We start from the raw sequence: 16,183 nt of genomic DNA, 5'->3' as shown, positions 1-16,183 counted from the left end.
AAATAGAAGAGAGAAAATGCAAGAAACATTTAACAAGGACCTAGAAGAACTAAAGAGGAAACAAGCAACGATGAACAACACAATAAATGAAATTAAAAATACTCTAGATGGGATCAATAGCAGAATAAATGAGGCAGAAGAACGGATAAGTGACCTGGAGGATAAAATAGTGAAAATCACTACTGCAGAGCAGAATAAAGAAAACAGAATGAAAAGAACTGAGGACAGTCTCAAAGACCTCTGGGACAACATTAAATGCACCAACACTTGAATTATAGGGGTTCCAGAAGAAGAAGAGAAAAAGAAAGGAACTGAGAAAATATTTGAAGAGATTATAGTTGAAAACTTCCCTAATATGGGAAAGGAAATAGTTAATCAAGTCCAGGAAGCACAGAGAGTCCCATACAGGATAAATTCAAGGAGAAATACGCCAAGACACATATTAATCAAACTGTCAAAAATTAAATACAAAGAAAACATATTAAAAGCAGCAAGGGAAAAACAACAAATAACACACAAGGGAATCCCCATAAGGTTAACAGCTGATCTTTCAGCAGAAACTCTGCAAGCCAGAAAGGAGTGTCAGGACATATTTAGAGTGATGAAGGAAAAAACCTGCAACCAAGATTACTCTACCCAGCCAGGAGCTCATTCCAATTTGATGGAGAAATTAAAACCTTTACAGACAAGCAAAAGTTGAGAGAGTTCAGCACCACCAAACCAGCTTAACAACAAATGCTAAAGGAACTTCTCTAGGCAAGAGACATAAGAGAAGGAAAAGTCCTATAATAACGAACCCAAAACAATTTAGAAAATGGGAATAGGAACATACATATCGATAATTACCTTAAATGTAAATGGACTAAATGCTCCCACCAAAAGACACAGATTGGCTGAATGGATACAAAAACAAGACCCATATATATGCTGTCTACAAGAGACCCACTTCAGACCTAGAGACACATACAGACTGAAAGTAAGGGGATGGAAAAAGATATTCCATGCAAATGGAAACCAAAAGAAAGCTGGAGTAGCAATTCTCATATCAGACAAAATAGACTTTAAAATAAGGACTATCAGAAGAGACAAAGAAGGACACTACATAATGATTAAGGGATCGATCCAAGAAGAAGATATAACAATTGTAAATATTTATGCACCCAACATAGGAGCACCTCAATACATAAGGCAAAAACTAGCAGCCATAAAAGGGGAAATCGACAGTAACACATTCATAGTAGGGGACTTCAACACCCCACTTTCACCAATGGACAGATCATCCAAAATGAAAATAAATAAGGAAACACAAGCTTTAAATGATACATTAAACAGGATGGACTTAATTGATATTTATAGGACACTCCATCCAAAAACAACAGAATACACATTTTTCTCAAGTGCTCATGGAACATTCTCCAGGATAGATCATATCTTGGGTCACAAATCAAGCCTTGGTAAATTTAAGAAAATTGAAATTGTATCAAGTATCTTTTCCGACCACAACGCCATGAGACTAGATATCAATTATAGGAAAAGAGCTGTAAAAAATACAAACACATGGAGGCTAAACAATACACTACTTAATAACGAAGTGATCACTGAAGAAATCAAAGAGGAAATTAAAAAATACCTAGAAACAAATGACAATGGAGATACAACGACCCAAAACCTATGGGATGCAGCAAAAGCAGTTCTAAGAGGGAAGTTTATAGCAATACAAGCCCACCTTAAGAAGCAGGAAACATCTCGAATAAACAACCTAACCTTGCACCTCAAGCAATTAGAGAAAGAAGAACAAAAAAACCCCAGAGTTAGCAGAAGGAAAGAAATCATAAAAATCAGATCAGAAATAAATGAAAAAGAAATGAAGGAAACGATAGCAAAGATCAATACAACTAAAAGGTGGTTCTTGGAGAAGATCAACAAAATTGATAAACCATTAGCCAGACTCATCAAGAAAAAAAGGGAGAAGACTCAAATCAATAGAATTAGAAATGAAAAAGGAGAAGCAACAACTGACACTGCAGAAATACAAAGGATCATGACAGATTACTACAAGCAATTCTATGCCAATAAAATGGACAACCTGGAGGAAATGGACAAATTCTTAGAAAAGAGCAACCTTCAGAGACTGAACCAGGAAGAAATAGAAAATATGAACAGACCAGTCACAAGCACTGAAATTGAAACTGTGATTAAAAATCTTCCAACAGGGCCTCCCTGGTGGCGCAGTGTTGAGAGTCTATAGAAAATATGAACAGACCAATCACAAACACTGAAATTGAAACTGTGATTAAAAATCTTCCAACAAACAAAAGCCCAGGACCAGATGGCTTCACAGGCGAATTCTATCAAACATTTAGAGAAGAGCTAACACCTATCCTTCTCAAACTCTTCCAAAATATAGCAGAGGGAGGAACACTCCCAAACTCATTCTACGAGGCCACCATCACCTTGATACCAAAACCAGACAAGGATGTCACAAAGAAAGAAAACTACAGGCCAATATCACTGATGAACATAGATGCAAAAATCCTCAACAAAATACTAGCAAACAGAATCCAACAGCACATTAAAAGGATCATACACCATGATCAAGTGGGGTTTATTCCAGGAATGCAAGGATTCTTCAATATACATAAATCAATCAATGTGATACACCATATTAACAAACTGAAAGAGAAAAACCATATGATCATGTCAATAGATGCAGAGAAAGCTTTTGACAAAATTCAACACCCATTCATGATAAAATCACTGCAGAAAGTTGGCATAGAGGGAACTTTCCTCAACATAATAAAGGCCATATATGACAAACCCACAGCCAACTTTGTCCTCAATGGTGAAAAACTGAAAGCATTTCCACTAAGATCAGGAACAAGACAAGGTTGCCCACTCTCACCACCGTTATTCAACATAGTTTTGGAAGTTTTAGCCACAGCAATCAGAGAAGAAAAGGAAATAAAAAGAATCCGAATGGGAAAAGAAGTAAAGCTGTCACTGTTTGCAGATGACATGATAGTATACATAGAGAATCCTAAAGATGCTACCAGAAAACTACTAGAGCTAATCAATGAATTTGGTAAAGTAGCAGGATACAAAATTAATGCACAGAAATCTCTGGCATTCCTATACACTAATGATGAAAAATCTGAAAGTGAAATCAGGAAAACACTCCCATTTACCACTGCAACCAAAAGATTAAAATATCTAGCAATAAACCTACCTAAGGAGACAAAAGACCTGTATGCAGAAAATTATAGGACACTGATGAAAGAAATTAAAGATGATACAAATAGATGGAGAGATATACCATGTTCTTGGATTGGAAGAAGCAACATTGTGAAAATGACTCTACTTCCCAAAGCAATCTACAGATTCAATGCAATCCCTATCAAACTACCACTGGCATTTTTCACAGAACTAGAACAAAAAATTTCACAATTTGTATGGAAACACAAAGGGCCCCGAATAGCCAAAGCAATCTTGAGAATGAAAAATGGAGCTGGAGGAATCAGGTTCCCTTACTTCAGACTATACTACAAAGCTACAGTAATAAAGACAGTATGGTACTGCCACAAAAACAGAAATACAGATCAATGGAACAGGATAGAAAGCCCAGAGATAAACCCACGCACATATGGTTACCTTATCTTTGATAAAGGAGGGAAGAATATATAGTGGAGAACAGACAGCTTCTTCAATAAATGGTGCTGGGAAAACTGGACAGCTACATGTAAAAGTATGAAATTAGAACACTCCCTTACACGATACACAAAAATAAACTCAAAATGTATTAAAGACCTTAATGTAAGGGCAGACACTATCAAACTCTTAGAGGAAAACATAGGCAGAACACTCTATGACATAAATCACAGCAGGATCCTTTTTGACCCAACTCCTAGAGAAATGGAAATAAAAACAAAAATAAACAAATGGGACCTAATGAAACTTCAAAGCTTTTGCACAGCAAAGGAAACCATAAACAAGACCAAAAGACAGCCCTCAGAATGGGAGAAAATATTTGCAAATGAAGCAACTGACAAAGGATTAATCTCCAAGATTTACAAGCAGCTCATGCAGCTCAATAACAAAACAACAAACAACCCAATCCAAAAATGGGTAGAAGACCTAAATAGACATTTCTCCAAAGAAGATATACAGATTGCCAACAAACACATGAAAGGATGCTCAACATCATTAATCGTTAGAGAAATGCAAATCAAAACTACAATGAGCTATCATCTCACACTAGTCACAATGGCCATCATCAAAAAATCTAGAAAAATGCTGGAGAGGATGTGGAGGAAAGGGAACCCTCTTGCACTGTTGGTGGGAATGTAAATTGATACAGCCACTGTGGAGAACAGTATGGAGGTTCCTTAAAAAACTAAAAATAGAACTACCATACGACGCAGCAGTCCCACTACTGGGCATATACCCTGAGAAAACCATAATTCAAAAAGAGCCATGTACCACAATGTTCATTGCATCTCTATTTACAATAGCCATGACATGAAGCCACCTATGTGCCCATCATCGGATGAATGGATAAAGAAGATGTGGCACACATATACAATGGCATATTACTCAGCCATAAAAAGAAACGAAATTGAGACATTTGTATTGAGGTGGATGGACCTAGAGTCTGTCATACAGAGTGAAGTAAGTCAGAAAGAGTAAAACAAATACCGTATGCTAACACATATATATGGAATCTAAGGCAAAAAAAAAAAAAAGGTCATGAAGAACCTAGGGGTAAGACGGGAATAAAAACACAGACCTACTAGAGAATGGTCTTGAGGATATAGGGAGGGGGAAGGGTAAGCTGTGACACAGTGAGAGAGTGGCATGGACATATATACACTACCAAATATAAAATAGATAGCTAGTGGGAAGCAGCCGCATAGCACAGGGAGATCAGCTAGGTGGTTTGTGACCACCTACAAGGGTGCAAAAGGGAGGGTGGGAGGGAGGGAGATGGAAGAGGGAAGAGATATGGGAACATATGTATATGTATAACTGATTCACTTTGTTATAAAGCAGAAACTAACACACCATTGTAAAGCAATTATACTCCAATAAAGATGTTAAAAATAAAAAGTGGAAGGAAGAACAATTGAAGAAATCTCTAATGATAGTTATAGTTACAATTTCATTCTCAAGGACAACCTTTTTCTTTTGTTGCTGTTGTTTAAAATATTGATGCCATTTTTTATTCATAAATATATTTAAATGCTATAAGTCTTACATTTCACAGTTGATACCCAGGGTCAAAATTTTCCTGATATCCAAGATATGGGGTTAAGTAACCTTTAAAATGTCTAAAAGTAGATATAAAAATAGAATCCTAATTTACGAATTTGCTAATTTTTCTTCCTTGCTACCAACATAACCTATGGATCAATTTTTAGCTGATGAATTGCTGTCAAACAGCCTTGAGGTCAGGGTAGCAATTCCTTCCCCTGATTTAAAATATTTACATTCAGTGTGTTGGGTGAGTGATCGTCTTTCCAACAGATATGCCTCAACTTTTCTTATTAGTGTTTCTTAGATTCTGAAGTAAAACTCTACATCAAGCTTACCTGTCATCATACCCAAAATTTCAGTAAAAACTTTAAAATGCACAGGAAGGAGTCGTCATTAGTTACTATGTAAATAAGCAAAAAATAAAACTCTAGCTAAATATATATTCTTCTTGGATTCAAAGTTCAAGTCAACTATCCATTACATAATTTGTCACACTGTCATTTACATTAGACATATAAAAATGATCTCTATTGATTAGTAAAGAGCCATGAACAACAGTCATCTACAATCCAGGGGATCGTATAAAAGAAAGAAACTTTTTTACCAACCTGGGCTGAGAAACCACAGAAGAAACCAAACCAGAAATGCACAAGTGTGAATGCAAAATTCTTATAGAAGAAATAGCCTAAGAATTTGCACATTCGGAAATAGGACCACCTTCCATGAACAAGGAGAAGCCTTTGGAGGTATCTAAACTGTGCAAATGCGTAGTCGCTGGCTAGGACTGCCTGCAGTCCTTCCTGGCCGCTGATGCCGACACCAATGTGAGCACCTACAAAGGAGAAGAGGGACAGTTTCACTCCCCAAACAAAGACACAACTTCTTTGGGGAACCTATCACTCCTCTTTTTTTAATTTATTTTTTAATTTTTGGCCACACCACTTAGCTTGCGGTATCTTAATTCCCCGATCAGGGATCAAACCTGGGCCCCCAGCAATGGAAGTGCCAAGTCCTAACCACTGGACCACCAGGGAATTCCCCTATCACTCTTCTCGTATGTTATTATTTATTCACAGAAACCCATAGCATTTACAATTTTTTCCCATATATTATCTCATGAAACACTCATGATAGGTATTTATCCTAGTTTTTCAAAAGAGAAAATTGACTCAGAAAGTTCAGTAACTTGAACAAAGTTTTACAATGTGTAAGGGGCCAAGCTGGGACTAAACCTTAGTGTTGGGACTGTGTATCTCATGTTCATTCCTCTACACCATAGCTACTTATTTCTCCAAACAGTGACCAATACATAAATGATTTAATTAAAGGTGTTTTCTTTTTTGTTTTTGATGAATGCTAATAATGGTGGATGAATTGAGCCCTAAAAGTATTCATTTCAGAAACACTGGGAAAATTAAATTGCAATGCAATCTCCATTACATATTGCCAAGTGCTGAACCTGGGAGCTCCAGGTCTGCAGCACGCCCCGTTGAGCAAATGTCCCCTTACTTTTGATCATGCTGACGTCATTGGCTCCATCGCCTATGGCCAAAGTGACAGCATTTCTGTGCTTCTTCACCAGCTCTACTACTTGAGCTTTCTGGAGAGGGGTGACTCGGCAGCAAACCACAGTCTTACACATGCAGGCAAGTTCTAGAAGATCGTTCTTGACATCACTTTCTAGAGCATGGGCCTACGTTATTTTTTTTTTAAATCCACAATAGAACGAGAAATAATAAATGAGAGATGTCATTTGGGAAGCAGATTTCTTGTTTCTCAGCTGATTTCTAAACAGTTTAATTCACTTCAACAAGTCATTGTTGACTCAGGGCCACACAAACAACAAAAGAAAAGAGTATTGAACTCCTACTTAGTGCCAAGGAATTTTACCATAAAAGTAAAAGACGCAGTGTCCTGTGTTTCTTCCTTGATGCATTATCGTGCTGCATTGGAGAGATACAGTTGAATGCCGGAAAAGGTCCGGAATCCACTAAAATAAGGAAAAGCAAAGGCCAGAACCAATCCATCACCTCACCAAGTTTAGAATGAACTACAAAATGAGGATTTGTCTGTTCTACATGATGACATTTTTGTTTCCTTTGCACTGTTGTTTTGTATATTTAGTGTTTCTTGTTGTGGTTGTTAATGTGAGAGCAAATGAGAAGCAGATGATCTGGAGATTAGCCCTTGAAGAACATAGGGACTGAAATCAAGAGAGGCCTGTGCAAAGGGTGGCATGCAACCTGTGTCTCAGACAGGGTTCCCCAGCCATTTACACCCTTGCACTTCTCCAAATACATCAGAGCCTTTAGACATACCAAAGAAGGACTGAAAAAGAGAACATAATCCTTTGTAATTAAGTACAATTTTTTCTAGAAAACATCTCTACATTATTTAATAAACACATTAAGAGAAAACAGGAATCCACCTAAACTTTGAGTCATCATTATCTTTGAATGAATCTTTAGCAAGATGTTCACAGCCCATTCACACTCTGGCCCCTATATTCCTTTTGAGTCTGTCTTCTACCACCACCTTCAGGTTTACTCTTTACTCCAGTCAGGCCAAGCTGCTTGTTTCCATAATTTGGCAGGTTCTTTCTTGCCTTTGTGCCTTTGCACTTGCTGTCTCCTCTACCTGAAAACATCACTTCCTCCAGGAAGTCTTCCCAGATTTTCCCATGAGGAACTAAATGTGCTGCTTTTCCTCTGTGCTCTCAAAGCACTGTGTCCAGAAGCAGATTTCTTGTTTCTCAGCTGATTTCTAAACAGTTTAATTCACTTCAACAAGTCATTGTTGACTCAGGGCCACACAAACAACAAAAGAAAAGAGTATTGAACTCCTACTTAGTGCCAAGGAATTTTACCATAAAAGTAAAAGACGCAGTGTCCTGTGTTTCTTCCTTGATGCATTATCGTGCTGCATTGGAGAGATACAGTTGAATGCCGGAAAAGGTCCGGAATCCACTAAAATAAGGAAAAGCAAAGGCCAGAACCAATCCATCACCTCACCAAGTTTAGAATGAACTACAAAATGAGGATTTGTCTGTTCTACATGATGACATTTTTGTTTCCTTTGCACTGTTGTTTTGTATATTTAGTGTTTCTTGTTGTGGTTGTTAATGTGAGAGCAAATGAGAAGCAGATGATCTGGAGATTAGCCCTTGAAGAACATAGGGACTGAAATCAAGAGAGGCCTGTGCAAAGGGTGGCATGCAACCTGTGTCTCAGACAGGGTTCCCCAGCCATTTACACCCTTGCACTTCTCCAAATACATCAGAGCCTTTAGACATACCAAAGAAGGACTGAAAAAGAGAACATAATCCTTTGTAATTAAGTACAATTTTTTCTAGAAAACATCTCTACATTATTTAATAAACACATTAAGAGAAAACAGGAATCCACCTAAACTTTGAGTCATCATTATCTTTGAATGAATCTTTAGCAAGATGTTCACAGCCCATTCACACTCTGGCCCCTATATTCCTTTTGAGTCTGTCTTCTACCACCACCTTCAGGTTTACTCTTTACTCCAGTCAGGCCAAGCTGCTTGTTTCCATAATTTGGCAGGTTCTTTCTTGCCTTTGTGCCTTTGCACTTGCTGTCTCCTCTACCTGAAAACATCACTTCCTCCAGGAAGTCTTCCCAGATTTTCCCATGAGGAACTAAATGTGCTGCTTTTCCTCTGTGCTCTCAAAGCACTGTGTCCAGGCTTCCCTGGTGGTGCAGTGGTTGAGAGTCCACCTGCCGATGCAGGGGACACAGGTTCATGCCCCGGTCCGGGAAGATCCCACATGCCGCGGAGCGGCTGGGCCCGTGAGCCACGGCCACTGAGCCTGCGTGTCCGGAGCCTGTGCTCCACAACGGGAGAGGCCACAACAGTGAGAGGCCCGCGTACCACAAAAAAAGCACTGTGTCCATTCCTCCTTATAGTATTTGTCATACCACTGTAAGATTAGCTTTCACCAGATGACAATCCCTAGAACAAGGACTGTGTTCTCTTCACAGCCTTATCCTCAGCCTCTAGCACAGTGACCTGGACATGCTTAATGAATGTTAATGGGATGAATGGAAGGATGGGTGAATGAGTATAAAAACATGACTCTAATGTAGAAAATTCTCATGTCAAAGCCTACAATTCTTAGGGGAAATTGTGAGTTAGCTTTCTCAAATATAATTACCCTCTCTGAAAGAGAAAGTGTGTAACTGGCTGTCTTGCTCAGAATGGTTCCCATCTCTCTCTTTTCTTTTTTCTTTATTACCAACAAGTGAAAAACCTAGACACAGACTGTGAGAAAGAAAGACCCAATTACATTCTGCAAAGCATCAAGATTTGAGCAAATTGGAATCATGATTTTTTTTAAAAAAACTTCTGACCATACTAGCAGAAACATAGTCAATTCTCCTTAAATTAAAAATGACATTTCATGGTTTCATAAGCTTCAGGCTTTGAAGCTGAGGGGGTTCTTGAAGAGTGTCTATCTTACAACAGATTTAGAGACAGAGAGAGAATCATGTGTGTTATCACCTTAGTACTCTAACTGCCCACACACTGGCCTCTTTGAGCCTGAGGGAAAGTCAAAGCACAAGTCATTAGGGACCCTTTCCCTATTGTGGTTGGACCCTGGGCAATTCAGCTTGAGGACCACCACCTCTAAGTCCCAGCTGACAGGCTTAGAATTTTCAGTTGCTGCTCATTTGTGCAAAGAAGTTCGTGTCATCTGGACAAACTTTCAACTAAGCTTGGCCTGCAACTAAGCTCTGTAACTTTCCATGGTGTAGAAGGCAACACATCATTACGTCTGGAATCCAGCTGGATAACGCTCTAAGCACTAAGAACTAACAGACAGCTGATCACAAGGGGGGAAATACAATATACTGATTTCCAACTTCTTTTGTCCTCTAAGAAACTGTCTACAAGAAGATACGTTTATTTTCCAAACTCCCAAAAGTGAAAAATGATTATCAAAGCCAGAGAAAGATGTGAGATTAGCTCTTTGTGCATATAAATGATAATTTCACTGGAGTATAATCAGAGCTTTTGTTTTCTAAATTAGAAACTCAGAAGAGCTTTTGATATTTGTTCAAGATTTGGAACCTGAACTACATTAAAAGTACAATGCAAGTTTATTCTATTACGACAAGAACCAGATTTCCTAATCAAAGCAAATTGTTTGGCATTGTTCTAAAATGCTGCTATTTAGAAAGACCACTAGAGGTATCTTAATGGCAATAATTTGGTGTGGTAATTATATGAAGGTCAGGTTGTGCTCTGCAAACCACAAACATTAGCAAGAGCAATAACTGCAGTACATCTATCCAGTTGCATTATTTTAATTAGACAACAGGGAGCTGTGACACTCTCCCTCAGAAAAGCACTTCAACAGTACTGCTAAACGGTCTGTAGTCATTTAGACAAGATTGATATCCTCTGAATTCAGTATTTCTTCAGATCCTCCCCTTCACTGTGGTGGTTCAAGCAATAATATATGAAATATATATTAGAAGTTTCCCTTTCCTTTGCAAACAGGAAGTCAGTGCATATGCCCTATTTCTAGTAGTGTCATTTGTTTTGAATACACAAAAAAAGATTTCATTATGACAGCACAAAAGAAATGATTATTGGGGTGGAGAAAAAGAAACAAAAAAGCCTTAAGCAAACTCACCAAACTGTGGCCATTTATGATTAAGGCATAATCCCCTGTTACGGTTTCTTCTACAACTGAGTCCAACTCCAGCGGCTGCTTTTTTTCAAAAACTACATAGCCATTGGAAAAACTTCTGTTTTGTCCAAATAAATTTTCCTTTGCTTTCCTTAAAGGAGAGGGGAGGAAGGCAAATCATAACTAAGTATACAGAGCATACCTATTAACTCTAAGGAGAGACTGGCCTAGAGGTAAATTCATTTCATCACTATTCAGACAGACTGCTGCATGAGATACAGTTTCAGTAAGCTAGCTGGATAATTCTTTGCGATGGGGATACCATAGCAAATTTGCAAATTCCAGGAAGTAGGAGGGTAAACATAAGGAAAACAGAATCATCTCGAACGTTTTAAATTACCTAAAAGCTAAATCATCATCTTGAACTGGGCTTGAACTAGGAGCTCTTGATAAATTTGATACATAAGGTTACCTGAGCTTCATGGACTTAAGAACCACTGATCTGGCACCTGATGTTGTTAAGCAATGGAAAGGGAAAGACTAAAGACAATTGATGAAATCTTCTAGGAATTCCAGGGAATTCTGTATATAAAATACATTAATCAACTTGTAGAACAATGTAACATGATCCAACTTAAAACGGCAGTCTTCTGAGAAGCACATCTTTTAGAAATTTGACAATAAAAACAAATAAAGGCATTTACTGAATTGGCATAGTCATTATAACATAATGGAATATTTTAAGTGAAAATTGTACTCATCGGCCGAAACAATAGAATAAATCTTCTGGGAAAGACACTACAGACACCAAAGTGTAGAGGGTAGTTCCAAATGGAAACTCCCTCCAGTGTCCGAGATCTAATCAGCACTAGAATAACCCTGCCCACAACTCAACCATCTCTGCTGCTTAAGAGGAAGATTGTACGGTGACTTAACACTGTTAGAAGTGGCATTTTATTCTTCTCTTCAAAATGGAAAGACAATACCTTTAAAGGAAGGAAAATTTCCTCTCCGAAACCCTTGGATGACAGGCTCTGAAGTAACATAGGGCAAGCTGACATGACTGCTAGAACTTTCAATCACAACCAGGGAACTACACAGTCGGCGCTCCGGAAGTTGAGTGCCAAAGCCAGCCACCAACACTTTAGGCCACAACTAGCATATACGAAACAAGTGCCCAAGAGAGAATGGGGAGTGAGAGACAGGCCAGAAAATGGATGTTTTGTCTTACAGCAAAATGAAATGGTTCCCCAAAGACTCATCTTATGTAGAAAGCATTTATTTAAATGGTTTTTTGCTGTGGCTCCTCTGAAAGAAGAGAATATTCACATTACAAAAAGAGTCATTTTAGCCCTCAGCTTTCTAATTATTTGAAAATGTAACACTAATGTGTTTACAAGTTAAGTTTTTTTAAAAAAAACACATCTTCTGGCTCAACATCTCCTTCTGCTGTCCAGGACCAAAATCACATCCTGCATTTAAGGAACCCAGAGAACCCAAAGGTTACATGTCCTTGGCTCCAGGGATGATATTATATGTTTTAGCAATCAGTTTGTAGAATCAAAGAAAAAGATTTATAAAGTCAGAGTGCTATGTGTGAAGTTTAGGGAGTTAAGGAAGGGGGTGGGAGGGAGAACAGACATGAAAAATCATTGTTTTAAGTGGGAGATACAGGGCTTTTGCATCAGATAATCATGTCAGGGAATCCTCCTCACACTCATGAAAACTTACAGTCCATATAATGAAGAAAGCAAGAGAGACAAGTTCCTCCAAAATGAACATTTCTCTGACAGTGTTGCAGAGCTCATAAATTAGGTCCTCAGAAAGCACCAAAGGGCAAACATCTCCTGAAGTTTCCTTTTCAGTAAAGTTCTCACTTGCTGTATAAATGACTCAAACTCTGTTTTCCCCCAGAGAATGAAAGCATTCCAAAGAAGGGTGAAGTTCATGAAAGTATTGGCTGAAATTCTATTTACTTAGGATTTTTTTCCCCCTAAACTGTCTTCCTAACATCTCACATGAACCCTTTTCCGGGCAGAAAAGGGACAGTGTTTCTGGCTCTGCTTAAATCCCCACCGCACTCCCTCCACACAGGCCAGCCCTTTGCCCATGCTCTATAGCTGTCATTTCTTTTTCTTCCTGGAACTTAGCTCTTCAAACACCAGCTGGTCCTTGCCAAACAATTTATTAGGAGGGAAAAAGCGGCACATAACTCCCTTCGTGGAATATGAATTATACATTTTTGCAGGCATGATACACAATGCTTTACTACAGAATACAAGTAACAAATGCTAAAACAGAAGAGTGCCTGATTTTTCCAAGCTCTGTAATGAAGGGCAGTCTGTTACAATGTTGGCATGCAGAAAGGTATTATCGGTTGAGGCGACTTTGGCATTCACAGCCCCATGCCACCACAAACACAGCAAAGCACAGTTAGGCCCACGTTGGCTTATATGCAATCTATAAAGAAAAGAGATGGTAGGAGAAAGAGTCATTTTGTCAGTCTTAAGGCGCTCTATATTCAAACCTTAAAACGACCTGTTAGAAAAAAGATTGAAACCATGATGTCATGTTTAGACGAATACAATTTTGACTTTGACATGAGCATTGGGCTTGAAACCTGGAGATCTGGCTTCAGGCCCAAGGTCTCCCTCTGATACCTCATATGCCCACAGTTGAGCTATCTGACCTCTAGCCACTTGACTGGTCAGTTACAGACCCAGGCGAGAACCCAGGTCTTCAAATTCCTAGTGCTCTGTCTACCACACCAAAAGGTTTACACATAGTTAGACACAGGCTGCCTCTAGGTTGGGAAAAAGGCATAGTGCTAGAGCACCACTTAGGGTAAAAGAGTACCCTGCCAACAGTAGAGAAAGGGAGAAAGTACATGAAATTTTGATGTCAAGCCCGAGTTTCATCCCTTATTAACTGTGTGACCTATAAGATACTCAACCCCTGAAGCGATATCTTTATTAGAATCTAGGGGTATGATACCAGTGAATCACACTGGTTGATACCATTATGAAAACTCAGGCAGCTGTACCAGGCTGTACTGGAAGGTCTCCAATATTACTGAGTGCTCTAAACGTTTACAATTTATGATAGAAACTAAACTTACTAAAACATTTCGCCGGGGTGACTAGAAATTGGGAATTAGGGACAAGGTGCATTTTGTTTGGCCTGCATAATGTTTAAAAAGAATCCGTATGAATTTATGTACAACGTGTTGTTCGCCTTCACCAAAGCCCCAAACACTCCATAATGCCTTGTACAGCCCTGATCACACAAGTAATATTACCTGCCTGGCCCTGGAGCCATTTGCATTTATGAACCCTGCTCATTCAAACAATAACTTTCCATCAAGTAGGTGTGCAAAAAAATGCAATATGTATTTTGTTGATTAAAGAGGAAATGTCAGCTCCTAGGTATATCACTAGGATACTACTCAGAAGCAGTAGAGTCACTTCATGGTTTAATCAATTTTCCTAACAATAAAACATGTGCTCAATGCGACAGAAATGAAACATGTAATGGGTTTGCAAAACTACATCCTCAGTCTGCTTTTCTTTGGGCAGAAGACATATGTATTGAAGAAATGTAATCAACGCAGTAATCTTTGGAGAAAGCATAACAGGGTTTAATTGTAGATTTCTGGGCATGCCCTGAATACTAAAGCAGCTATGGCAGCAAAGTTAACCCAGGACTCAGTGTGTCTAAAACATTTTCATGACATTAAATTTGAAACAAGCTGTATGCATGCATGATATGCATGAAAATTACATATCAATATTTATTAAATAATTGAAACATATTTGACAGGTTTAAATATGAGCATTTAGGTCATTTCCTCCCAATAGTTACTATCACTTAGATCTTATTCTTCTGATACTTTTTAATGTTTTTGCATGAAAAAGCAAAACTCAAACCCACTGAACTCAAAGGTGTAGCACAAGAAAAGTGAGTGGTGTAAATTTATGATTTCAATATTTCATCCCCCAAACCATGGGTTTAGATATAAGTAGCCAAGATTAGGATTATAGAGAGCAGCACCTCCAGTAATAGCTTTTCTTGGATGCCCTTTTTTCCCCATAACATTAAGCAACTGTATACTATAAATGTATTGATTCTTCTCATACAGAACTTTCTATCATTAATTGCCTCTCTGTTGTAGAGTCTCAGAATGGGGTAATCTCCAAATCTGAGTTGAAATAAACATTATTTGCCAGCAAGTTAAACAAGGTGGCCTCAATAGTCCTGAAATAATTAGTCTAGATGGAAAATCTTTATTTTTTTCCCTCCTCACTAAAAAAAATGGAGATAATCTTTTGGCTTTTTTCCTAATTGTAAAAGTATTGTATGGACACTATTACAACTTCAGATAACACAACGAGCCATAAAGAAGAAAGCAAACATGATCCATAATTGTATCACCAAGAGAGAACAACTGTGTGTATATGTTCCCGAGAACTTGATGTGGAGGTAGGTAGATATGGATATAGATGTATAGTGTTTTATACGTATACATACATACATACATATATACTTTTTTGAAAAAATGGATCATGTTATGCATGAAATTTCATAAATTCATTTTTCACTTAAATATATCGTGGATATCTTCCAATGTCAAAAAACACATAATCACTTTTAAGACTGCATAGTATCTCACTCCATCTATATATCATAGTACTTAACAAAACCCCTGTGGCTGGGTATTTGAACAATTTTAATTTTCTATTATCATAATCGATGCCACAATATGTATGTATGTATACAAACACACACACGTACACACACACATACATTTGTCCATTTATTTTTCTTTAGGACAATTCCTAGAAGTAAGAATCACTGGGTCAAAACTGTGCACATATATAATTTTGAAATATATTGCTAGTTCACCATCTAGAAAGTTTCTACCAACTTACACTCCCAACAACAGTATATAGGAATTCATATTTCTCCACATTCCTTCCACATAATGACAGTTATGTCACCTACTTAGTCAACCACATGTGGCTGGATAAAATCTTGAGAAATTAACTTCGGTTCCCCACGCCTTGCGATTACCATGGCCACCACAGGTGACCCTCTCTGTTTACTCAGAAACATACCTTGCCTCGGTGGATCTGACAGAGCCAAATACAGAGAAAACAAAAGAGTCAAGATTTTGTTTTCTGAGTACCAAAATGGACTCCTGAAACTCATAGCAGCATTGTCACCCTGAATTCCAGCAATCTGGAATTCCACTAATTGGGCTTTTTGAGAGGG

General features: G+C 38.2%; 1 protein-coding gene across 1 annotated transcript in view; it reads right to left on the bottom strand.

Annotated features, from left to right (window-relative positions):
- Positions 1 to 16,183, bottom strand: part of ATP8B4 (ATPase phospholipid transporting 8B4 (putative)) — a 246,299-nt gene that overhangs the window by 43,758 nt on the left and 186,358 nt on the right. The window contains 3 exon segments of the mRNA XM_007455539.1: positions 5,859 to 6,082; positions 6,760 to 6,943; positions 10,916 to 11,063. Coding sequence (XP_007455601.1) covers positions 5,859 to 6,082; positions 6,760 to 6,943; positions 10,916 to 11,063 — 556 coding nt within the window.

This window comes from Lipotes vexillifer, unplaced genomic scaffold, assembly GCF_000442215.2.
Source record: "Lipotes vexillifer unplaced genomic scaffold, Lipotes_vexillifer_v1.1 scaffold24, whole genome shotgun sequence".
Classification (NCBI taxonomy): Eukaryota; Metazoa; Chordata; class Mammalia; order Artiodactyla; family Lipotidae; genus Lipotes; species Lipotes vexillifer.
This window is presented reverse-complemented; position numbering and strand designations above follow the sequence as displayed.